At 33.9% G+C, this 27,990-nt stretch overlaps 1 protein-coding gene across 2 annotated transcripts in view; it reads left to right on the forward strand.

Moving 5' to 3' along the window:
- necab2 (N-terminal EF-hand calcium binding protein 2) overlaps positions 1–27,990 on the forward strand; it is a 193,948-nt gene that overhangs the window by 76,299 nt on the left and 89,659 nt on the right. For both annotated transcript variants that reach the window (XM_056478385.1, XM_056478386.1), the window contains exons 4-5: positions 6,719–6,744; positions 6,981–7,078. In XM_056478385.1, coding sequence (XP_056334360.1) covers positions 6,719–6,744; positions 6,981–7,078 — 124 coding nt within the window. The remainder of the gene's footprint in view (positions 1–6,718; positions 6,745–6,980; positions 7,079–27,990) is intronic.

Raw genomic sequence — 27,990 nt, forward strand, 5'->3', positions numbered from 1 at the left:
CATAATCTTTCGCGAGTTTATTGTTTGAGATATAGAACGCATGGAAAGCGGCCCAATAGAAAGACAATGCAGCGCAGGTGAAGGCCCTTACAGGGTTTGACGGATAAATATGAATTTGTAGCTAAATTGTTAGCGGTGCCAAACAGCATTTCACGTTGTTTACATCCTTGTTTAAGTCCTTGCTACAACATACTGTCAATGCTAGACACTATGAATATAATAGATCAATTGTAACAAAAAAAATGCAGGTTGTGGCTCAGTCCACAACTTCATCTATTATAGTTGGAGCTGCTCCTTCTTGGAGGAGTTTTTAGCCAGATCCAGCCCTGAACTGGGAGAGATTCTGGAAGCTGTCCTTTGTCAAATGTTAGCTATATATTTTTATAATACTCTGGAACATAATTAAAATTAAATTGTAAGCACTTCTGCCTTTGTGTCGTGTCCTTTGAAAGCCCAAATACAGAAACAGAAGAAGCTCTGTGGAAATAGCAGCATTTGGATGGCATTTTAGCTTTCTCTGCTATAGCATAACAGTGCCCCTGGCCTCTTTGCTGCGCAGATTGTCAATGCGTTTAACCTGAAGCGTTTGTGATCTCACTAAACTGGATGTATTTTTTGTAGTCACCAAACTTCGCTCGCTATAGGCTTTGCTAAGCTAACTCTGTAAAAGCCAATGTCTCTCATTGCAGTGAACTTTGAGCGTATTTCTTCAGAGCTGTTGTTTATGTTCACACAGCTATTATTACACATCAATTAAACTTTAAAATATGATATCATAGTGGACCACCCCTTTAATATTTTAATGTTGCAAAATTTGAAGACACAAATAAAAATGTGTCTGAATGTGTGTTTTCGTATAATAATTCCATATAATATATATTATATTTTATTATATGTATAAATATTTTATATTAATTGTAAATAAATATTTAAAAATTTACATTTATAATCATAATGTGTATATATAATATATAAGTTTTTATTTTAATAAGCGAAATGATTAATACATATATCCTGTAATTATATAGAAAATAAATGTTTGTAATTTTTTTATTATTTTACAGAATATGGCTGTCATTCGTTGAGATTTAATGTTTTAAGCTTTCAGATTTCTGGGTAATAAAAGAAGAAGGCTGATTCAGGGTAATAACAATCCTTTATGGACAAAAATATCGGTAGTTGGTGAAACTGCTGCATGATTTTTGAAGATTGTAGGGGTTTTTTGTAAGCAGTGTCTTCAGGTCTTGGATCCAAATTTAACTTCTTATTATACTTAATGGTTTCTCAAGAACCAGGCACAAAATGAGGCAGAATTCTTTTCTGACAGACATAATGAAGGGTAATGGATGGCAAGAAAAGGGAAAAACAAAACGTCAGTGACTGATGAGGGATAATGAAGTGATGAGGGGATCAGTAATGGGACAAAACCATTTAGAGCACCTTGTACATTTGCTTCTCTTGGCAAAAACATATCCATTCTGTCTCTCTCTCTGAAAAGTTTTCTGTTTAGAAAGTGTCTTAACCTTATCGTGAGTACATCTGTCTCATCTAAAGCCAGATCTCCATCTCTTTCTCTCTGTTCTTCATACATCACACACACACGCACACACACGCACACACACACACACACACACACACACACACACACACACACACACAGTCTCTCAATGTTTGTGTGTGTATAGGTGTGTGTGAGCTGCTCTCAGGAGGCCGAGCAGCTCCTGTGTGTGTGTTGTCTTTAATCACATTTCAGAATGAATTATGTAAAAAAGCAGGATAAGTCTGCAGCTGCTAGGATGCGGTCGCTGATCTGCAGGTCCAACACAGCCTTCTCTCTAAATAATGAAGCAGCAGAGCCCATAAGGACTGGTGCAGAGAAAGGGATGGAGACAAGAGGGCTGGATGATGAGATGGGGGAGGCTGCTAGAGGATACACTGGGTGGGGAAGATGGGTGAAGATCCAGCCGAGGAAGAAATATGAGAGCTGCGTGCATGTCATCTTTTTATGCATCTTTCTCATTTACACCCATGTCTTTGGAGTTGAGATGTGTGATATGAGAAATATGCATCTTGCATTTTTGTTTGTATTTTATTTATTTAAATGTCATGCTGACAAAACACACACACACACACACTTGCATGTTGGTTTTTCATGTTTAATGGGGACTTATAGATTTTAAGTATATAGATTTTTAAATATAGATTTTTATACTGTTGACTGTACATTTTGTCCTCTTACCCCAACCTCTCCAATATTCCAATGTTCAATACCCTACCCCAAAAATATTCTGCACTTTTACATTTTAAGGTTTCTTCATTCTTGAGGGGTCATTCTGTACGATTAATGAGTCGTTTTCCTCATGGAGACCACAACATGTCCTCACAAGATCGAAAATGACCAACATGGGCTCATTCTAAAAACGTAGCCCTATATACATTTCTGGAGATCACGAATTATGTAGCCACAAGTATGTATGGCTGCATTTCGTCATTAAAACGAATGCTACAGGGCGGTATGACGGATTTCTTTTTTATGCTTACTAGCTGACCTCTTACCTCCGTATGGACGTCTTTTCTGCTGTTGCCAGTTTGTCTAGTTATCTCACCATGTATGTTGGCGGACTTGAAACATAGAGAGGAGTTGACCACCACAACGTGGTTCTAGTCTGGTGAAGAACGGTTCCAGAAAGTGGGCAAGACAAAAACAGAAGCCAAAAAATAAAATAAACAAATAAATAACAGGGTGAAAACTAGGTAATACGTGGAAAAAATCAGACGGGGGCTTTTCTTTTTCTGGGCTGCTTTCTTTTTAATTTTAATTTTTTATTTATTTATTTTTATAGAATTTTTCAAAATTAGTCGTATGTACACAGTACTTAGTAGAACATGAACAGTATACAGTATTTTAAGGAAAAAAATTAGAAAATAGAAAAGAAAATTAAATAAATAAAAATAATAAAATAAAAAAATATATAAAATAAAAATAAATAAATAAAATTAAAAGCAGCAGTGTGGTCTAATTCGAAACAATATTACAATATTGTGGTGTGTACAATTAAGGTTACATAAAAGAATTTATAGAATAAGAATAGAGTTTCCCACATTTTCTAAAATGACTTGATTTTCCTTTTAATATATGTCCAATTTTTTCCATCACTATGGTTTCTTTAATCAGGATTATCCAGTCCTTGACAAGAGGGGGTTCTGTCCCGACCTCTGGGTTGCTTTCAAAAACTGCCGGTTGGGTTTAGGGAAGTGGGTGTGCGGGTCAATCAGTGCTTTTGAAAACTATTAGTTGGGTTTAGGGATGGAGGAGGGTGGGTCATTCAGCCAGTTGACAGCAGCCTCTGGTGGTAGAAGCGAGAACAACAGGCACGAATGGCACTCACGAAAGAAATTTGACATCTGAAAAAGCGTACACAGTGCTCTCTGGTGGATTCGCGAAAACAAAAACTGCAAAAAAAAAAAAAAAAAAAAAAAAGTAGCTTCTGGGACGTATTTGGTGCTCTCCAGAAATGTATAAAGGACTACGTTTTCAGAATGAGCCGGGGTTGCAACTTACTGCTATTGCTGCACTCAAATTATTATAATTAATAATTTAAATTATTGTACTTATTTAAAATGAGCTGAAACAACAAAAATTCTTGAGATTTTTTTGAAGTATGAGAAAGATTCATCCTTGTCAAGTGTCTGTGCTTTTTCTATCCCAAAGTTATGAGATGAATGTGTCCTTGTATTCGTTTAGATTGCACTCATGGACATCTTTTATTCCTATCAAATAAGCACTCATCAAAATGAGTACAGAACAATTGATTGTGCTCGTTTCTTATTTACACTTACTGTAGTGGATTTGAAGTTAGACATGCATCTCTCATCTTTTGTCCTCCATTAATGTGAATGTCATGTTGATGTTTACACGCATCACTATAGCAGCATTCTAACCACATGCGGCTATCATAGAAATCTAGAATTTAGTTATTTATGTGTCTTTTCCAGTCCTTTATAGTCACTAGTAACCTTATTTATGTTAAAATTTAATTGATTAAATACTGTATCAAGCCATCCATAATTGCTTATTAAATCAATGTTAAATTAAATGTAATTTTTGTTTGTAAATCATAGTATTTCTTAATTTGTCTTGTTTCTTTATGGAGAATGATATTCAAAAAAAAAAAACTGTCAAGGGCAAAAGACATGTTGATTGTGTAAAAGTAATAACAGTATTATTCAAATGAATACCAGTAGTTAATAATGTTAATTACTGTCAATTATCTCAGATGTGGCCTTGATAATGAATTAAGAAGAGCAAGCATGACTGTTAACATTTTTGTGAGATTAATGCTTTAACAAAAATGACTGCCAAACAATTTAATAGCTAAAATATTTTAGTTAATACATGTTTAGTGCACTGTAATTTTTGAGTATGTGTACACTTTCTTGGATGTTTAATTTGGCTTGTGTTTGTTTGGATATATTAGAAAAATCTAGTTAGTTTTACATTAGAGATTAGTTGTTTTACAGTAGAAGCTAATGTATCCCATGTTAAGAAGCTTTGTTGGTTATAGAAAGCAGAGTATTACACCTGAGGTAACAAGATAACATTAAAAATTCAATTTTTAATATACTGTACATTAATCAAGGGTAAATAAAGACAAGATTGTTATAAAACCAGACAAAGTCTGTTTCATATTATATTGTATAATGTCAATTTAAAATTATAAATGATCAAAGGTCTTTTAAATATTGGGGGTGCAACAGTGGAATAAGTGCATTTTCTCAATATTAAAAGTATTTCAAATATGATAATAAGCTAATATTGTTTTAAACCAAAGGACAGTTGTTAGATGATTAATCCACCCATCGAAATGAAGTGTTAGAAGTAATGGCACTGATGAAAATGATCTTATATCTTATTTAGCTACGGTGCTCACTGCTTACTATAATTGAGTACACCCCATTTTGAAAATGAGTATTTTTATCCATTTCTCAGTGAATATAGGTGATGTGTTTTGGTGCATTTAAACAAAACAGATTTATTAAACAGATATATTTATTCAAATAATATTTTAGTCAGCAAACATATTTAGAAACTGAAAGATAATACAATTAAATTCAAATTCAAATCAAATTTCAAATAAATTTTGCTTTTTTTGCTTCTTTTTTCCCTCTTTTTTTAAAATTGGTATTTAATATTTTTCTAAAACATAAATTTGGGTTTACTAGTTTTTGGACCGTTTTTGTAAGTTATTTTATTAGATAAGCTCCAGATTTGGCTTCAGTACTGACTAATATAATGTATATGCACAAATATAATATTAAATATAATATTATAATATTATACTTATAATATATAACTCCCTATTTTAAATATTAATTTAAAAGATAGATTTGTGAGGGGTGTACTTATATATGCTGAGAATTGTATATAATAGCTAATAGCTTATTTAGCACAATAGGTATAAATGGTATAAACCACAAACAGAAAGACACAGACAATCACATAGTATTATACTCAACAAGTCTACTCGTCTCTTCTGTCCTCTTCTGAGATGCACATACTCTTTATTTGACAGGCCAAGCACTAAGAGCTCAGTGCCATTCAAAAAAAGGCTGGATTGTTAGCCGTGTTCACTCTCTGTGCCCACCGTTCGCCTGTAAATGTCATTCTGTACTGTGTATTTTCTTTGTGCCTCCCTGTGCTGATGACACCTCCATTTTATCAAGTGAGGGAAAGCATAAAGAGCTGAATAGTGCAAGAGCAGAAAGAGATGGAGAAAGATGGGATAAATCCCTGAAATGGCAACAGGAGGAGCTAACATTGTATGCTAAAACTTGATAGATGTAAACTAAAAAATACGATAATTGATCTCAAAAGAACCGGCAGCAGTACAAATTACAAAAAGCACATTATCATATTTTAACACTTGAAATAATTTTAACAGACAGTTTGAAAAAGATTGTTTTAATAGATAGTTCATCCACAAATCTAAATTCATGCAGCATTTACTCATCCTCAAGTGATTATAAACATTTTTGAGGTTTTTGTTTATCAGAATGAAGATATTTTGAAGAATGTTGGAAACTATTGGCTTCCATAGTAGGAAAACATATACTGTAGTAGTCGATGGCTACTGGTTTCCAACATTCTTCAAATTATCTTAAATACACTTCCACACAATTCATTCATGTTGTCCCAACACAAATCAAAAAAAGTTAAAGTAACAAATGTAAGTGGATTAAACATAAAACTATTAAGTTCTCCCAAAAAAATCTCAAGAATTGTGTTGTTTCAGCTCATTTTAAGTAAGTAGTTTGAACAAGAGTGTAGTGTAAGTGTAAAAAAAGTGTTTTTGAGTGTAGTTTGTAATACATAAATGACAAGATTTTTATCTCTGAGCAAACTATACATCAGATGACAGATCATGAGGACCAGATCAGTGTTAAACAGGCCGATTTATTTATGTTCTTGAAGCTGATGACTTTGAGGGATTCTGTGATTCTGGTTCACATATCACAATTTCTTAAAGTTTATTTTGTATTGTCTTGAGGATCCATGTAAATGGATGATGAGATGGAGAGATCCTGTATATCTCGCTGTTGTAAGACACAGATGTAATGTGTGAGTTGTGATGGGTTTTCCCCTGTTTCTTATACCTTTCTTCTCCTGCCTCTTCTTTCCTGCCTTTCTGTACGCTGTCCATTTCCTGTGATGTGTTAGTAATGTTGACACCAAGGAACTGTGCGGTGAGTATCAGAAAAAATATCTGTTCACTTGTTTTACAGGATTGTTTTTTTTTTAAATAGATTTTGTCTTTTCTGTGCTGATGTGTGTACCAGGCTTTTTTTTGGGGGGGACTTGATTTTTCTGTTGTTGTTTTTTTTTTTTTGCCAGCATAAGTTGCTTCCATATTTTCATTCTTCCATGCTTGGGAAATTGCAGAAAATGCTTGATTCTGTCCTGTTTCATTTCTGTTTACCAGACTACTTTGCCAACCACATGGGGGATTATGAAGGAGTGCTGGCCTCCTTAGAGACACTCAACCTGGCCATTCTCAAAGCCATGGACTTCACCAAGAAGGTTAGTGTGCAAAAACTTAAACAGGGCTTGACATTAAGCTTTGACATGCTTGTAAAGTAAATCAGTCTTTCACTTATCTAAGTAAAAAATGTTTTTACTTAAGTATATTTGTGATTATTTTTTATTAATTTATAGGGATTTTTTTGCCTTTCATGAAGGGCAGTTTTTCTTAACATTAACTGTAAAAAGTTAGTAGTAGTACGAGTATTTGAGTGTGTAAACCTGTTGCCTTAAAGGGATAGTTCACCCAAAAATATAAATATACTCACTATTGACTCACCCTCAAGTGGTTTCTTTATTATGTTAAACACTAAAGAAGATATTCTGAAGAAAGCTGAAAACCTGTAAACTTCCATAGTATTTGTTTTTTTTTTCCTTCTAAGGAAGTAAATGATAATAGGTTGGTTATTTCTTCAAAATATCTTCTTTTGTGTTTGACAGAAAAAAGAAAGCTATAAAGAAAAAAGTTTGTACCAAGTAAAGAATGAGTAAACAATGACAGAGGGTTCTGTTTTTGGTGAATTATCCCTTTAAAAATATAAAAGTAAATGATGTAAATGATTTATGCTCACTTTTTTTTTTGAGTAAACTAAACATGACAATTTTAAGGCACTGGGTTCACTCACTTTTAAGTAAAGTAAGTAATCACTTTTTACAGCACAGAAATTAAGTGACATTCTGATATATTTACACATTTAATTAATACAATGTACATTACGAAATTATTCTATAAATGATATTTTCAATGTTTTTATCAATTAAATACAAGATGGTTCTTAGGTGGTTAATCAATCTATCGACATACTTGAAAACAATCACATAAAGTAATCACACAGATTACGCTGAAGACCATTTTGCTCATGTAGGAAATACTGTATGAAATGCAGTGATGCTTTGACGCATAAAACTGAACCCCCAGTAGGAGCTGGAAAATCTTGTTGAGCCAGTTTTTGAGTCATTTATTTAAGCGTTTCATTCAGATGGCTGATTCATTCAAGAATGAACAAAACACTGAATTCTTGTATAGATCATTGAATCATCCGATATAGCCCGTCTGAATTATTAACCCCCTGTTTATGTTTTCCCCCAATTTCTGTTTAACTGAGAGAAGATTTTTTTCAACACATTTCTAAACATAAAAGTTTTAATAACTTATTTCTAATAACTGATTTATTTTATCTTTGCCTTGATGACAGTATATAATATTTGACTAGATATTTTTCAAGACACTTCTATACAGCTTAAAGTGACATTTAAAGGCTTAACTATGTTAATTTGGTTAACTAGGCAGGTTAGGATAATTAGGCAAGTTATATAATGATGGTTTGATCTGTAGACTATTGGGGAAAAAAATCTTAAAGGGGCTAATAATATTGACCTTAAAATGTCTTTAAAACAATTTAAAACTGCTTTTATTCTAGCTGAAATAAAACAAATAAGACTTTCTCCAAAAGAAAAAATATTATCAGACATACTGTGAAAATTTCATTGCTCTGTTAAACGTCATTTGGGAAATATTTAAAAAAGATAAATAAATTCAAACGGGGGCTAATAATTCTGACTTCGACTGTATATACACTATATAAACACTAAATCATGCATGCACAATGTATTTGGTGTGATTTTTGACTTGTTTATTGAACAGTTGTATAAAGTCAATGTGAAATTCAAGAGTTCAACAAAGAAGGTCTCTTGGTTGCGCGGCATTGCTTATTATACTTAATACTCAACTTTCACATTTTTATAACACTTAGTTGTGTTTGTTTTGTGATTTCTCCACAAGTCTTTGCCCCAAACAAAACAGGCTGTGTGAGCTTTAACTGATGCGACCTTGTTACTGCCAATACATTATTGATTATCAGTCGCCATTTACACAGAATTTAATAAAATCAGAATTTTTCTTGCTGAAGTTTTTTTTACTTCCCTTCACAGGCTATTTGTCCAGTCAAGCAGGAAAATGTAACTTTCACTTGGCCCTTCAAAAAAATCAGCTTGTTCTGATTTTGTCAATAGAAAATACCGTAAAAAAAGCATTCGAACATTTTTATTAAACCATTGTTCTGGAACCGTAGCTTGGATCAGTTGTGTCTTTGGTTGTCTATAAACAGAACAGCATCTCTTATAAGCACACTAGAGTAAATCCTCCTCAGATGAGGAATAGATATTGCAAGAGGAGTGTGAGGCTGTTAATGCAGTCTCTCCTAACCATCTAAATATAACCTCTCGTTTCAGAGCTTGGCTTGCATATTCTGTTTGTGGTTTTCTTCTCATTAGCAAGCTGGTGCTCAGCACTGCAGATTACTGAACTGTGGCCATTGCAAAAACGCGCCTCTCTTTTTCTTTCCGTTTCTAACCGAGTGTGTAATCTGATTTATCGAAGACATTAAAACCTTCTTGCTCCAGCTCGTCTCGTATCAGTCTTAAAGTGTGTTCCTTCATCCTCTTTGTATTTCGCTCTCCCTGCTGGCATGCTGGAGAATGTAATTGATGTTGATAAGGTCCTTGTTAATACCGGAGGTTAGAGATCTTCAATACCTGGCCAAGTGATAGTTGTAAAATATCTGGCTCAGTACAAGCTGAGTTCACCCTTTAAAAATTTATGGCCCATTCCAGGTACAGTTATTAGTGTTTGCTTTGGATGTGATCGCATAAGCTTTATAAAGATGGCTTTTGGGATCCAAGACCCTATTATAGATAATCACTTGTTTTAATGCGGCCGGCTGATTGCGTACAAACCTTCATTGATTTAGGCAGCAAATTACACTGTGATTCTTCACCACCACTACATTTGCATTTCTCTTCTTCTTTTTACTTTTTTTTTTACCAAAGCCACTTGCAATTGTAAATATGAGAGCATAACTTTGCCTTTGAACTGTCCTTTTGCTAATATCATTTTGCTTCTCTCTATTATTTATTTTCTGCCCCACCGGAGAATCTGCTGTATATGATTTACTTGCTAATGCAGCAATGTTCTGTCTGTGTTTTTGCATCTTCAGACATGCAATGCCTGTCTGAGCATAATTTACTGTTCAAATAGAGATACAAGCCATTTATCCCATCCATTAGAGAGAGAAAACTGAACAAAACAGTGTTTTAATAAATTCGTTTTACAGCTGTCTTGGTTAATGTGTTTATGAGAGAATAATTTCTGAATATTCATCAGTAATAATTAATTCAGGCAATAATTTTGCACAATTAACTGTGTTTACATTTTTATAGTGGCATATTGCTTTATAAATCCTGATTAAGTATTGAGATCAGCTATAATCAGCTATTTTATTCAGTTGACAACCTTTAACAGTACGAAAATGTAAGAAATAAAAGCATTTGTTATACTGGCCAACTGTCACTTTCTGAGGACAACTGTTTTCAGAGACAATATTTTCTTTTATGTTTGGATGAAAAGTTAGCAGACCTTTATAGAATAGACCTTTATAGAGAGCATAACTTTGCCTTTGAACTGTCCTTTCACTAATAAACTTTTGCTTGTCTTTATTATTTTTTTCCTCCCCATTGGAGAATCTGCTGTATATGATTTACTTGCAAATGCAGCAATGTTCTGTCTGTGTTTTTGCATCTTCAGACATGCAATGCCGGTCCGAGCATAATTCACTGTTCAAATAGAGAAACAAGCCATTGATCATGTCTATTAAAGAAAGAGAAAACTGAACAAAACAGTGTATTAATAAATTCGTTTTTATAGCTGTCTTGGTTAATGTGTTCATGAGTAGGCATAGGCCGGTATAGAAGGTACGATAACCTTGGATAAAAATATCACGGTTTCACAGTATTGTGATTACTGCTCTAAAATCTATATTTTTTAAATGTCTGGGTAAAATCAAAACTTTTTTCCCCTTTGAACACAATATATTTTATATATGTAATATATAAAATAATATATATATAAACATGTCAGGCTAAATAACTTAAATGAATCATCGACTTCTGCTGTCGTCATCAGTTTCAAAAACACAGATTTCTTTACAATTTAGAGAGCCTCTATTATGGGTTTTTGAAAACGACCTTCCATGCAGTGTGTAACACAGCTCTAAGTGAAGTGAAATATCCAGCTAAGGCTTAAATCAGAAAGTGTGCCGTGTTTAAAATTATTGATTCATCTGTAAAAGTGTTGACTCAGAGTGGTTTAAATGGATCGTCGAGGTAACGAATCTTTAACCTCAAACCCCGGCCATGCATTGCGTGTGCAAACCTGGGAAAATTGAAACCACAGAGCCGTCCACAAACACTGTAGCAAAAAAAGAGGAAGACAAACATTGCAGATCCCAGTTGAATCAGGTTGCGAAGACACTGTGCTCTGAAGTGTGAGGGAAAGTTAGTGTTATGTTCCCTACCTAAAGATGAGGCTGTGAAGAGTCAGTGGTTGAAGTTTATTTTTGAAAAAATACCTCAGCATTATAGCCCAAGCCTTGTGCTGTGTTCCCGTCATTTTTCTGACGAGTGCTTAAGCAATCTACATGCTTACAATGGGGATTCGTCGGCCATTTGTTAAAGAAAGGATCAGAAAAGACTATTGATGCATGGGACTTTGTCAGAGCTTGACAGGAACTTTATCGGTACACAGTTCATGGACCAGTTTCTTCCTTCATTTCACAAGTGTAAGTAACTTAAGTGTGATTAAAATGGTTGCCTCCTTGTTTTCTCTAGCTTGTAAAATATGTATTTAATTGTGTTTTGTTACTTGTAACTGCTCCATGCGGCTTGTAGAGTATCTGGTTAACTCTTTATATTATATCATATCACGTCTAAAGCCATGTTGAAAACGCGACATGTTATGCTTTCTTTACTGATTTAAATGCGTTCGTGAGCTCGAGATCCTCTGCCATCTTTCACTGCTATGGCCACCATCAGCTGTTCCTACACACGTGCAGCTGTCAAGTTTCAAAATAGTTCAGCTTTTGTCAACTTCCGATTCAGCTGCCTATGGGAGAAATGACGAGGAATAATAAACCGCAGAAAACGGTCAAACTACTTGCTTTTCAAACAGGTGTTTGCATGACTATACAGACTAAGCAGAATTAAATGATAAGAAAACTTCACTTTGCAACATCAAGCAGTAGAATGAGCTGTTTGTAACATCTAAAAATGAATAGAAGTAAATGAGACCAGAAGTCTCGAGCCAAAAAGATTCAAATTGCTGCACCTGCTCGTATGCGAAGAATAAGGTGAATACTCTGCACTCTGGCTGCTTCAAATTTGTTGATAAGCCATGGTGGGCATTTCTTTGTCTCACGCTGAACAACCAATCGCAACAGACTGGGTCATTGGACCAATTAGCGCAGATTAGCATCGCGCTAAAGAGGGTTTTGGGAATAGAAGAAATTGCTGAATGAATCATATTGGGATAATTAGGTAAAAATAAATTCATATTATAAGACAATGAATGTGTTTTTTGACCTTGCATGCATATCAGCCTGTTGTAGGGGATACCCAAAACCAAAATATGACCCGTTTTAATTGATAATAGGGGCTCTTTAAAATGGCATTTTTGGATATCCTTTCTGCTGGAGACACTGTTGTCCTGAAAAAAAAAATAATAATAAACCATAAAAAAATATCATTTATACTGTAGAAACAGTGTAGCAGAAATTTTTTTTTTTAATCTTTTTTTTTAAATCTGGACTTTTCCAAGCTGAGGTATACCTTGAAAACGATTATTGTCCCATGCCTATTCATGAGAGATAATAATTCATGAATATTCATCAGCAATAAGAAATTAAAGCAATAATTTTGCACAATTAACCCTGTTTACATTTTTATAGCAGCATAAATCCTGATTAAATATTGAGATCAGCTTTAATCAGCTAATTTATTCTGACAACCTTAGGTTTTAACAGTGGGAAAATGTAACACTCATTCATTAATTTTTCTTCAGCTCAGTCCCCTATTTATCAGGGGTCGCCACAGCGGAATGAACCACCAACTATTCCGACATGTGTTTTATGCAGCGGATGACCTTCCAGCCACAACCCAGTACTGGGAAACACTCATACACACTCATTCACACACATACTCATACACAATGGCCAATTTTGTTTACCCAATTTACTTATACCACATGTCTTTGGGCTTCGGGGGAAACCAGAGCGCCTGAAGGAAACCCACACGAACACAAGGGAAAAAATATATCAAATAAAAGAGATTATTATCCTGACCAACTGATATTTTCTGAGGAACAAATATTTTATTTTATAGAATAAAAGTCCTATTTTATTTTTTGTTGTTAATAATTATTTCTTTTTTTTTGTTTGTATTTATTTTTAGCTTAGTGAGTACTTTATTGTCACTGTAGATGTACATTGAGACTGGGGAGCAGCCTTCAGATGCCATAGATGCGTAAATAATTACAAAAGTAATAAACATATTTACAATATACACAATTATACACAATTAGTAATTGACAGTGCTTAGCAGACACATATCACAAGAAACAGATGTGTAAGAGTGTAAACCTAGAATGTGTGTAAACCTTAAATAAATATGTGAAATATTTCCTTGGCAACTATATTAATATGAAACACAAAAGTTGAATGTTATATACGGTGCTAGAAGTAAACACAATTAATTAAGAGATACACAAACAACAACAACAAAGGAACTCTGCGTGAGGCCAGTAAATGTTTTCCTTTTTGCAGAGACTGTGTACAGTAGATGTGTGTTTTGCATTAATGTGGGTATTAGAGTGGAGGAGATGAGTCAAAGTGAGACAGACATTGTCATATACGCAGTAGTGGTAATGTGATACATACCAGATGCTCTGCAAAGTGTTAGCGTAACAGCAACTGTCATATAATATACAGGGGAGCAGCAAAACCACAGGCTGCCTCTCCTTGGATGAAGGTTGCATTGGAATTTACTAGGGCTGAGCAATCATATCCTCTCAGAAGATTCAGAAGATCATCTAGAAATACAGGCTTTTAAAAGCTTGTGACTGATCTCATACAGAGTTACTGTGGATTTTGCTATGCCAGCATAAGCGTTTCCTGTGAACTGTCATGTCATTCTATACTTACTGTGTTTAGGATCTGCCTTGTTCAAAATCAATGATCTGCAGTGTACACTATACCTGATTGAGACACAATTTAAAGTCACATACCAAATAAGAACAGTGTAAATCACACTGTGCCGTGACACATTTAAAAAATATGAATAATTATTTGAACTTACTCTGTAAAACCCAAAAAGTAAAGGTAACTCAGACCATTTGAGAAAACCGATTGCAACAAACCATTTAAGTTCAAAAACTAATCCTAATGAGTACTGTGAACTTAATCCATTTGAGTACACAAAGCAATTTGAGCACAGTAAAACCCAATGAATGAGGAGAACTCAAGCCAACTGAGTACTCTTAAACCCAATAAGTTAAGTCAACTCAAACCGTTTGAGGAAACCGATTGCACCAAACCCTTTGAGTTAAAAAAACAATTCTATATGAGTACTGTGAACTTACTCTATTTAAGTTGAAGTAATGAGGTATTTAATGAACTCATTACCTTCAACACTGAGTTCAAAACTCTTTTCAAATGATAAGAATTAACCTTCAGTAAATTTTGAGTAAACTACACTCATTTCATTTGATATGACTGTTGGGTTTTACTGTGTAGTATTTGCTATGGATATACACACTGCTACTGTATGGTGCCCCTCATGGTGCTGAAATGTAGATATCTTTTTTATAGTGTTGGTTGAACAACTACCTAAATGCACTAACAATGCTTTTAACACTAGGACTACCGACTAAGTTTTTAAAATTTTGCAATTTAATAACTGTGTTAAAATAAAACTCATATGTCCTAAAGGGGTGTATATTTCATTCTAAAGTTGTCAATTAATAAGACTACAAAACACAGAGTATTTCTACCTTGAATGCTCATAATGGTCAAATTAACCCCATACATTTCTCCCGTGCCTTTGAATATGCGCACCTCTGTTGAGGATGCCCATCCAGCTGCAACCCAGTACTGGGAAAACACCCATACACTCTCACATTCACACGCACTCATACACCACAGCCAATTTAGTTCATCCAATTCACTTATAACGTATATCTTTGGACTGTTGGGGAAACCGGAGCACCCGGAGGAAACCCTCGCAAACACAGGGAGAACATGCAAACTCCACTTGCTGTGAGGCGACAATGCTAACCACTCGGCCACCATGCCACATACCTCCAAACTGACTTTCAAAACAGCATTTTCACTGTGGTGAAAAAACTTTTCTGACAAAGTGAGAAATGAATCTTTTAGGGTGGTTTAGTGACTTCTACACAATTGTAGGCTATTTTGCAAAAAGAAAAATAATAATGATAATGTAATGAATTTATTAAGTTTGTCAACAGACATTTAAAGCTTAATTCTAAACTCTCAGTAGAAGCTTTGAATGTAAATATGATGTGTAAAAAATCAGTTTGTCTCATGAATGGTCAGAATGACTGCTATATGGCCATTCTAGTAGTTATAGAATTCTGATAGTTTCAGTGTTAAAGGGTCCTCATGAAACTGAAGATAAAGTCACACCAAACTTTCACGTTATGATTTTTAGCTGGCTCTGTGCAAATGATCAATTGGCCATTCGGTAAGACCCACCCTCTTTAGTTACAGTTGCCAGTGTTGATGATAATAAGTCATCTAAGTCAGTGTTTCCCAACCCTTTTTCTGGAGGCACACCAACAGTACATATTTTGGATGTCTCCCTTATCTGACTAAATAACTTCAGGTTTTGGAGTCTCTTCTTATGTTCTAATTAGGTGATTCAGGTGTGTTTGATTAGGGAGACATTGAAAATGTGTACTGTTGGTGTGTCTTCAGGAACAGGGTTGGGAAACACTGATCTAAGTTACGTAATCAGATTTATATAAGAATACATTTTTTAAGTAACGTTGTGTATGATGCACAAACATGATACTTTCTGTAGTTCTACCTTAAATATGAAAATGTATTTACTCATATCGCTTTCACTAAAACCTATTCAGTATCCCATATAATGAACAAAAAATGTGAAATGCAAACGTATTATATTCATTTTTTAATATAATTCATTCATTGAGCTCATTCACACTGAATGCGTCTTTGCTTCTAAAAACATGAGACGCAAAGCTTTGAAATGTTTGGAAAAAAAAGTGTAGCATAATAATTTGGATATCTGGCAGCTGAATGACTGTAAACAGATATTTGCAACAATTGTCCAAGCTCTTCTGATTTCTCCACTGCTTTGAACCAGCAGTGATGAGCAACCCTGTTGTAAAAGTTGAAGTTTTTTTTAACTTGACACGACATCTAAAAAACACGGCATGTGCACTGTGCTTCAAAAGACACACAGCTTATTGGTCATACACCTACGTCAAATGCATATTTACATTAAAACATTCGAAAAGTAGAGCACTGGAAAAATTCCATTCTGTGGAAACAGCCCCTAAATGATGTTTGTTGTTTTTTCCGTGTATGCTATTGTTCACATAATCCAGAAAGGTTTTCTTTGAGTTTCAGCACAGCTGTAGAAAACTTTCCCCAAAACATGAACAAATAAACTGTCAAACTGTTGCTGTCTTAAAATGAAAATGTGTGAAAACCTTGGCCTAAGTTGTATTTGATACATTTTGAAAACTGAAAGAGCACTATCTGATGAAGAATATTCAAGTGATGCCATAAAGAGATACATATAGATACATACTGTACATACATACATACATACATGCATACATATAATATAATATAATATAATATAATATAATATAATATAATATAATATAATATAATATAATATAATATAATATAATATAATATAATATAATATAATATAATATAATAATAATATAGTAAGATTCATTTGAAAGTTACTGTTCACAGTATCATAATGCAAGTTGGAGAAAGCCCATGTCACAGGCAGGAAACAAAAATCTAGCATCAACACTGTTAATGTACCGCAGGGTGAGATTATATTAATTTACATTTAACCAGTTTAATATGGAGGGGCACTGATAGGCACAAGCTACAGTAGCCTCCATCAGTGCTGCCTATCTACCTTACCCGAGGCAGAAGCTGTGATACTGGATAATGATTGCAATTAAATTACCTGATATGAAGTCAACAGAGTTAAAAGCATTCTTGCTTCAGCTTTCCTTAGAACAAATGTACATCCATTTTGATCTTCTGGATATTCAGTTGGATTTTGTCTTGTTTTGGCTTTAAAGGTTGTATTATAGTAAATGCTCTCGGGATAGCTGGAATTGTATGTAATTGTGGTACAATAACCTCAGTTACAATAAACTCATATATATCTTTTTTCCAATTTTGAAGCATAAACAGCATCAAACCAATGAGAGCTTTGGATCCTCAATTGTTTTTATAATGCTGAAACCTAAAGATATACAAGTTATTGAGCAACCGACACCCAACTCTTATTGGCTCATCTGCACTCCGTGGGAGGGGCTTATTAACTAGTCAGTATCGCTCAGCAAAATTAATTACACATCTAAAAACTACTTGAACAGTGTTACATAATTATCTAACTTATGGATTAACTCTATGCTGAATGTTTTGAAGAATGTTCAAATACAGAGAAATAAACTAGTGACACAGACCATATCATTGTGTAGCCATGCCCATGATGTCACCACACCCTCATTTTCCGGTTAGTTTTATTTAGAAAACAAGGAAACACCAAAGATGCTTTAATCTTGTGTGTTTTATTAGAGTGCACCAGATCAGCAGTAAAAAAAAAAACAGAACCCTAAAATGTATTTGGTATGAAAAAACTGTCTCGGCTATTGCTTCAGCACTCTCCTTTCGCTTCAACGGCTTTCAGTCTTACTCGTCTTCATGCTACCATGATAATAAGTGTACTTTAGCTCATTCATGAACATGATCCCTCATAGGAGCCCCATAGGATGCAATGAAGACAAAAACTTCCGTGATTCCACACTCAGTCATGGCGTCATTAAACTATGCCTTTGTTTGTTATGAATATGTGCCCTCTAGAAGCAAAAATGACATACTGTACCTTTAATTGTTTGTTTGTTTTTGTTATAGAACAATAGTAGCATCAAGCATTATGAACATGAGTTTTTAATGCAGATATTTGTCAGATCTACCTGCCATTAAACAAAATTACCCCTCTGCTTTACTTACTCCATTGTTTTGCCTTGATGAGACAAATAACTTAGAGTCTCAATGACTCTAAGATTGAGGCCATAATTTGGGGCCCATCTGATAGCTTTAATAATTCCATTTTAGACAATTTATTTTAACTCGTTGTGTTCTTATTAATAGTCACCTAACATTAGACAAACGTGTATCCTCTGTCGTAACCTATAAAGTTCCAATTTCATTTACTTTCTGAAATAAAATTAAAAATTGTGAGATAGTAATAGTAATCCATATTTCATAACTGCAATTCTTTATTTTATGGCGTCTCTAAATCTCAGGGACTTCAAGAGGTTCAAAATTCTAGAGCCAAATACCTCAAAAATGTTAACAAATATGACCACTCCAATGATTTACATCCACTTAAAAAAACTGTTGTTATTTTATTACTTAAGCAAATGCGTTGCTCATTGGTAGTTAATATTAGTTAATACATTAACTGAACTTGTAAACCAGTACCAACTTATGTATTGTCCAATACATATTTACTTTTAAAAAAGGTGGCTATAAAATTAATGTATAAAAACTAATTTTTTTGTTAATCAATTAAAATGTAATGGAGTAGTTTCTTCCAACTTCGTTTATCGCAATCCCCTCACAGCAAGAAGGTCGCTGGTTCGAGCCCTGGCTGGGCCAGTTGACATTTCTATGTGGAGTTTGCATGGTCTCCCCGTGTCCACGTGGGTTTCCTCCGGGTGCTTCGGTTTCCCCCTCAAGCCCAAAGACATGTGGAATAGGTGAATTGGGTAAGCTAAATTGTCTTTAGTGTATGTGTGTGAATGAGTGTGTATGGATGTATCCCAGTTATGGGTTGCAGCTGGAAGGGCATCTACTGTGTAAAACATTTGTTGGATAAGTTGGCGGTTCATTCTGCTATGGCAACCCCAGATTAATAAAGAGACTAAGCTGAAAAAAAAATGAATAAATGAATGAACAAATAGTTCTTTCAACTTTGTTTACTTTCCGAAATAAAATTAAAAATTTGACTGAACAGTCATGTGAGACAGTAATCCATACTTTTCTTAACAGCAATTCTTTATTTTATGGCATGTCCAAATCTCAGGGACTTCAAGAGGTTCAGAATTCTGCAGCCAAATTCCTCAAAAATGGTCACAAATATGACCACTCCGCTGCGATTGTACATGCCCTCCATTGGCTACCACTCCATTTTAGGTTTGAGTTCAAAATTCTTTTATTTGTCTTCAAATGTGAACATATGCCAGAGAAATTTACCAGTTCATTCCACTGCAATTCCTGATAAAGCAGTGAATAAGGCGAAGGAATCGAGTGTCCCCGAGTCAATGACTGTCTTCAAATGTTTACACAATCTGGCAAAAAAATTTAAATATATTCCCTATTAAACCCTCTCAGGGGTTAAAGTTCTTGTCTTTCCTGGTCTTCATTTCTTGTCGGCTTAGTCCCTTTATTAATCTGGGGTCGCCACAGCGGAATAACCGCCAACTTATCCAGCATTGTTTTATGCAGCAGTCTTTCCTGGTCTCTAAGATCTTTAACTATTGAAAATTACTATTTCAAGGCTGAAACGCAGGAGGAACCAAGCCTTTCTGTGGTGAATGCCCACCTCTATATCAGTTTTCAAATCTCATCTTAAAACCCATTCGCTTTCCTTAGCTTACAACAAGTACTGATCTGTCGATTTAGTCTGCCCGCCCATGCTATACCAAGCAGTCTGTTATTTCTATTTCTGGATCTTATGTTACTCTTATTTTCTTTTTATGTACAGCATCAGTGTCAACCAAAATGCTTTAAAAATGAACTAAACTTATGAGTGAACTGGATAGACAACACCCTTCTATAATCACCTCTGGTTCTCCATTTCCTCATAGACTTTACCTCTCTCTATCTCTTCCCATTACTAGACATCAACCTTTGGCATTGCACTGAGCAACATGGACTCCAGCTTTTGTTTACCGACTGTCTTCTCCATTACCTCCATGCCTCTAGAGACTCAGACCCTTTCACTCGCTAGAAGAGTATAGCAGAGCCGTGAGATTGATGTCTGTCTGAGGGCAGACAATCAAATAGCTGAAAATCAAAGATGTGTTTGCGAGAGGCATTGATATTGATAAGTGTTTGTGTCCCCTCACGCCTCTTCATTAATCAAAATCCAGTCCTCTGTTCGGCGGAGAAGGTTAAAGGCTGTTGCTAATTATTAATGTAAATGTGTTATTTTCATACAGCTCATGAAATATTCATGCTCTTGCACACCAGGCATCAATTTGCACTGTAGCTTATGTGCGTTTTTAGTTGGGTGAGCTTGTGCATTGAGGGGCACGCTCGTATTGTAGCAGTGGAAATGGTATCAAATCTGCTTCATTTCTCAACATGCCTGAAGCAGATTTAGTTTTTTTGAAGTGCTGTGTATAGACTAGATCTTTCCTTTTATGGACTCTAATAGGATTAGATGGTTTAATTATGCCATGGTGAATTGATGTGAGGTGTAGCCATTGGCTGATATCTTTTATAGATTATAGACAGTAGTTCTCCCTCCCGGATCAAAGCATTCTCTAATTGCTCATGTCTGATTTACATTTCCCACTGAACAATAGCAGAGAATGTACAATTATTAAAACAATGCCAATAATTTGTTTTATATGTGTATGTAAGTATACAATAAATTTTATGCATAGCCAATGTTTATATAATAGTTTTATTTGTGCATGAAACTATGAAATAAAAATAAATTATTCTTTTTATTATTATTAACCCATTATTAACCTATTATTGTGGTTCTGATTTTTACTCTTAATTTCTATCCACAAAAAATCTATAGAATAAAAACATTACAGTTTATTAATATAATATAAATGAGCAATATCACATGAGTAGCAGTGTGATATGGCTGGATATGGGCACTTAGTGTCCCACCAGTGACGATATGCAGCCATATTGCACTGCTACGAGTGTGATATTGCGTTTATACAACAGTTTGACGGCATAATCATTTATATTTAAAAAAATCAAACCGAGTCTAAAAATTATTTTGTATGAGGAATTTCTTTCTTCTGCCATTCATTCACATCTGCAGCTGACATCAGAACAGCAGAAACCTTTGCTACTTCACAAACTTGAACAATTCTGTAGCGTAATGTCTAAAGAGAAGACAAAACTGATAAGGGATAAGATTATAAGGCTGAACGGCATGACACATGATACATTTCCCAGTATTTCTGTTGCAGTCAGGAGATCACAATAATTGACTCTGAAAAAGCTAAAGCAAAGCTAACACTACCAGATTGCCGTTGACAGATTATGCTGTCTCTGTCACCATCTTGTGGATGGACAATGTCAACCGTCTTGGCTCTGCTCAGTACAGGCTGATGGATGCCGATGCGATGAAATGATAAATAATTAAAATAGGCACTATCCATCTAAATAAACTGCATAGATGCAATCTAAACAACTACATTCTCACCTAAAAAGCATCAAAAGTGCATTATGTTGTCCAACAACTGCAATATTAGTCAAACTGTTGTAAGTTTATTGATCTGTTGTCTCTCTATGTGGATGGAGTAATACAGAAGGGTGAAGAGGCTGTATGAGTGCTGTTATATCGCAAGGCTATCAGCCATCAGATTCGAGAACCAGACAGAACTGTAGTATAAACTTATATCATATTATATTATATTATATTATATTATATTATATTATATTATATTATATTATATTATATTATATTATATTATATTATATTATATTATATTATATTATATTATATAAACCAGTTCAATGCACACAGTTAAAGTTAGAATTATTAACCCCCATTGAATGTTTTTTCTTTTTTAAATATTTTCCAAATTATGTTTAACAGAGCAAGGAAATTTTCACAGTATTTTTAATAATATTTTTTCTTCTGAAAAAGTCTTATTTGTTTTATTTTTGCTAGAATAAAAGCAGTTTTTCATAAAAAAACACATTTTAAGGTCAAAATTATTAGCCCCTTTAAGCTATATTTTTTAGTAATACATAGACTTTATACTTCTTCTTCTTCTTAATAAAATATAATGTAAAGCCTAGTAAACCCCCTAATAAATGTGAAAACATGAGAACTATAAGGCTTTTTTATATATATTTTTTGTTGTGTTGACCTTAAAGCAACACAGAGCAATACAAAAAGCAACAACAACTATTAAAGCAGAAAAGAAAAGGCAAACAAAACAAAAAAATACAAAAGACAAAAAAAAACCATCATCAAAATTACATCAGTTTAAAAAACATCATCAAAATTACATCAATTTCTCCAGTTTTGTACATAGGTTAGCAATGTTACACATATATTTCTAGGCCAGTGGACACAGGCATTATGGTGATTTTGCAAACAATGACAGTGTCATACCTTTAAACTTTTATCCTTGACATTTGACAGATAATTAAAAAAGGGTTTCCAGATGGCTTCAAATCCAGCAATGCTATCAGAAAGATTGTGTCTAAGTCTCTTTAAATGTAAAGTGCTAGATAATTCAGAAAGACTTAATTAAAAAGTGCTTCTGATGTCTTTTTCTCTTTAGCTATCACCCTGGACAGTTTATTGTAATTTGATGTGAGTCAGACCAACCAAAAACAGCGATTGCTGGATCAGGGGCGAGCTCACAAGAACAAGCTTAAGAGTAGAAAAGAGAACAATAAGTTTGTTAAACTCAGAACTCAAGATAATATGTAAACTTTTAGCAAACCTGCTACAGAAATCATTGCCATATGTTATCAAAAAAGACCTAAATGGATTTATAATATAAAGGCAGGGTTTTCATAATGTAAGACGGGTATTAAACATTATTCATTGTAACAAAGAAATATCAGATACAGCACTCTTATCATTAGATGCCGAAAATGCTTTTGATAGAGTTGAATGGCCCTTTCATTTCAATGTTTTAGAAAGATTTGGAATTAGAGATAACTTCATAAAAATACGTTAAAGTAATATACAAATATTTAACTGCAGAAATCCAGAAATATTTCCAACAATTTTCAACAAAAATCCTTCTTTGTCTCAGCCAGGATAAAGCAACTTCACTTCGCTCATAAGCTCTGTAACCGTGACCTATTCAGCGCACGTTTTGTGCCATTTGTCTTATGGGAACGCTTGCAGAATGAAAGACTCTTCCTCTCTCTACCTCGCTTCTCATTAAGTCTCTCAACTGCAATGGCTGACATCCCACCGAACAAATAAGTTCAATAGAAGAGAGGACGCTTCTCTCCTTCTGTCTCAACCTGTCAGAGCAAGAGAGCAAAGCAGTAGATCAGAGCTGAAAACAGCCGCATCCACTGTCAGCGCACTTCTGTTATCTGTACCTGCAACGGCTCTGTCGTTCGCTCATCATCCTGGCGCTGCTGCGGCTTGCTTCTCTGCGTATTTTCAGGTGAATGGAACAAGTCTGAAACAGTGGATGTTGTCAGTGTTCAACACTTTATCCCTGGGGAACGCACATAAGATGCATCTTTGGAGATATCAGCCACTCTACAGATCACTGCTGATCACACATATAGGCTGGCAGGTGCTGGGTTCTGTACAGTTTCCTGATGCGTCTATTATTGGTGTAAATATGAAGAATAATACAGATGAAAATGTGTTGTAGAAATCTTCAGTACCAGATATATGTATATAACCAAAGTCTGCATTGTAGTGCTAAGTTTCTGGTTGTGTGATACATTTTTATACAGTTGAAGTCAGAATTATTAACCCCCTGAATTATTAGCCCACCTATTTATTTTTTTTCCCCAATTTTTGTTTAACGGAGAGAAGATTTTTTTCAACACATTTCTAATCATAATAGTTTTAATAGCTAATTTCTAACAACTGATTTATTTTATCTTTGCCATGATGACAGTAAATAATATTTTACTAGATATTTTTCAAGACACTCAGTATACACTATACAGCTTAAAGTGACATTTAAAGGCTTAACTAGGTTAAGTAATTTAACTAGGCGGGTTAGGGTAATTAGGCAAGTTATTGTATAATGATGGTTTGTTCTGTAGATTATTGAAAAAATATATAGCTTAAAGGGGCTAATAATTTTGACCTTAAAATGGTTCATAAAAAAATTGAAACTTCTTTTATTCTAGCTGAAATAAAAAAAATAAGACTGTGAAATTTTTTTTTGATTTGTTAAACATCATTTGGGAAATATTCAAAAAAGAAAGAAAATTCAAAGGGGGGCTACTAATTCTGATTTCAACTGTATATGTTTTCATGTTTTTATTTTATTTTCATTTTTTTTTTGTTTTGTTTTGTTTTGCTTACAGCTGGACCTTTACCATTGTATAAACCATTAGTAGTATTTTAATGTTAGGTACATAGAGATAGAGTATAAAAATTTGTAGTAATAAACATTGAATAATGGTCAATATAATATTATTCCGCAGTATAAAACAGATGAAAATGTGTTGTAGAAATCACTAGCAGAATATATAGTAGTAGTGTGTAGTATATCACAATACCAGATATACAACCAAAATCTGCATTGTATTAAGGTTCTGGTTTGATATTTTTATTTTATTTTATTTTATTTTATTTTATTTTATTTTATTTTATTTTATTTTATTTTATTTTATTTTATTTTATTTTATTTTATTTTATTCTTTTTTATTGAATTAAATTTTATTCTTTTTATTTTATTTTATTCTTTTTATTTTATAAAATTTTATTCTTTTTATTTAATTTAATTTAATTTTATTATTTTTATTTTATTTTATTTCTGGACCTTTACATTGATTTATACAGTAGTATTATTTAAATGTTGAGAACATCGAGTATAAAACTTAGACTCAAACATCAGAATAAGGTTCAATTTTTTAACATTAGCCTTATTTGTTAAAATTAGTTAACAATAAAATTGTATTTAATTACCTTTTTTCTTATTAATATTCATTTTTAAGTCAGTTTTTATTAATGCATTATTTAAATGAAAAGCTGTATCTTTTAATATATTCAATGGTTTACATGAGCTTACAAAAACTGTTGTATTTTTGCAACTTTAGCAAATGCGTTGTTCATTGATAGTAAATATTAGCTAATACATTAACTAAACTTGTAAACCGTTACAAACTTGGTAATGTCTAATACATATTTACTTTTTAAAAAGGTGGTTATAAAATAAATGTATTTTTGTTAATCAATTAAAATGTTATGGAATTAATTTCCAATAATTTAATTTCATTTCATTTCATAATAGAATTTATTTCCATTCATGTAATTTATTTTTTAATTAATTTTGTTTCTTTTGAAAAGAAAAAATAAATACAAAAATATATATACAGTTGAAGTCAGAATTATTAGCCCCCTGGTTTATTTTTTCCCCAATTTCTGTTTAACGGAGAGAAGATTTTTTCAGCACATTTCTAAACATAATATTTGAAATAACATATTTCTTATACCTGATTTATTTTGTCTTTGCCATGATGACAGTAAATAATATTTTACTATATATTTTTCTATACAGCTTAAAGTGACATTTAAAGGCTTAATTAGTTTAACTAGGCAGGTTAGGGTAATTAGGCAATTTATTGTATAACGATGGTTTGTTCTGTAGACTATCGAAAAAAAAAATGCTTAAAGTAGCTAATAATGTTGACCCTAATTTTTTTTTTATTAAAAACTGCTTTTATTCCAGCCAAAATAAATAAAATAAGATTTTCTCCAGAAGAAAAAATATTATCAGACATTCTGTGAAAATTTCCTTTGCTCTGTTAAACATCATTTGGGAAATATTTAAAAAAGAAAACAAAATTCAAAGGGGGACTAATAATTCTGACTTCAACTGTATATATAAACTTAAAGTGTGTTTTTTTTTTTTTTTTTTTGGTAATATCTTTAAGGTAAACTAAACTTGTTTTTAATAATTGTCGTGAGGACCTCTCAGACTTGCTAATCAGCTACTTCCTTTGTTGCGATAATTATTCACATAAATCCTTAGAATAATCTGTAAATGGGCTGAACAAAAACCCAAAAATTAAAGACAACAAGCATACCAGAATAATATAAAGTCTCATAGTTCACCAAAACCCATCTAACAAAACCCTGTCATGCTAATAAACAAGAAAAATAACGTCAGTTGTTTCTCAATAAAGTATGCAATGGCCATCACAAGTTCTGTCACAATACACCGAGGTCTAAAACTTCAAAAACGTGCTTATAATTGCCCATTTAGCAAATGGAAGTGGCTGAAGCAGGACGCCATTGGAGGGAAGATGATAGGAACAAAAAGAAAAGCAAGAATTCATTAAACACATTTCATCTTTCTTTTGCCTGTCCTGCACAGCGTTTTAATGAGCTCCTCTCATTAGAGCTGCTTCTGGACTTTATGCCCAGGCATTCGCACACTGAGCTTCTCGTTAAATCTTCAAATAGCCAACGCTTACTCTTCAATCCACTCCCTGCAGTTTGCTGTTTTCTATTCGAGGCTAAGATTTGCTTTCAGCGGTGACAGAAGTTCCTGTAATTTCTTATCATCTCTCTTCAAAATCAGTGTGTTGAATTTCCGTGTGCGATTTTGTTATTCTCTGTGTTCGGTCTTCAGCTCATTTCGTGTGACGTGCCATATGTGTGTGTTTTCATGCGCTAAAGTGAGCACACTTGTCAGTGTGAAGCACTGAAGCAGCAGTTCGTGTGTGTTGTTTAAAATGTAAATGCGGGAATGGATTAGGATGCCGCGCTGGTTTTGAACAGGTTGGCTTGTGCTGTTCACTCTGAAGCCTTTGTTTGATGCCAGAGTTGATATTAATGAGCCTGTCACATGGCAAACAGTAATTACGCTTACAGGAAGGGATTCTGGCAGGTAGAAGTGGGACAGGAGATTGATTTATTCCAGTTTTTCCATCCTTTTCTTGTGTCTTGACGGGGCTGTAGTGGACAGGGTTGAGCTTGGTCCCTGAGGTCTTAAGATTCAGTTTCCTGACACCTCTGATTTACTGTAATCCTATACAATTCCTGTCACACTGTATATGTTGAAAAGACTAGACAGATGTGTAAGGCGATGGAGCCCGTCAGCTGGCTTCCTCATTCATTTTAATAGAAAACCTGATATATACCAACGTCCCAAGACTACAGTGGCATTGCCTTCTGAAGCCACAAGTCAGACTGATTCACTCACAAACATGCATTCTATCATGTAAAATCTTGGCTGTGGTAGTTTTTATTAAAAAGTAAACATATTAAAACAACATTTCATTTTCAAGGAATAACTGATTGATTATTAGAGATCTGTGATGAGTGTTGTTTTCCACTTTATTTATTACATTATTAAATGACTGCTCTGTGAAATATGTGATTCCGATTGGTCAATCATGTCATTAAAAGATATATTATTCCCTCAAAGCACCTGGTAAATCTAATATCACCAGCTCACCTATAGGTGTATATTATAATTATTATTATTATCATTATCATTATTAGCATGGTGGCTCAGTGATTAACACTGTCGCCTCAGAACAAGAAGGTTGCTGGTTCGAGTCCTGGCTGGACCATAGAGTTTGCATGTTCTTCCCGTGTTGGCCCCGGTTTCCCCCACAGTCCAAAGACATGCACTATAGGTGAATTGGGTGAACTAAAGTGGCCATAGTGTGTGAATGTGAGAGTGTATAGGTGTTTCCCAGTACTTGGTTGTGGCTGGAAGGGCATCCGCTGCATAAAACATGCTGGATAAGTTGGCGGTTTATTCTGCTGTGGCGACCCCTGATGAATAAAGGGACTAAGCTGATAGAAAATGAATGAATGAATGAATGAATGAATGAATG

This window comes from Danio aesculapii, chromosome 18, assembly GCF_903798145.1.
Source record: "Danio aesculapii chromosome 18, fDanAes4.1, whole genome shotgun sequence".
NCBI lineage: Eukaryota > Metazoa > Chordata > Actinopteri > Cypriniformes > Danionidae > Danio > Danio aesculapii.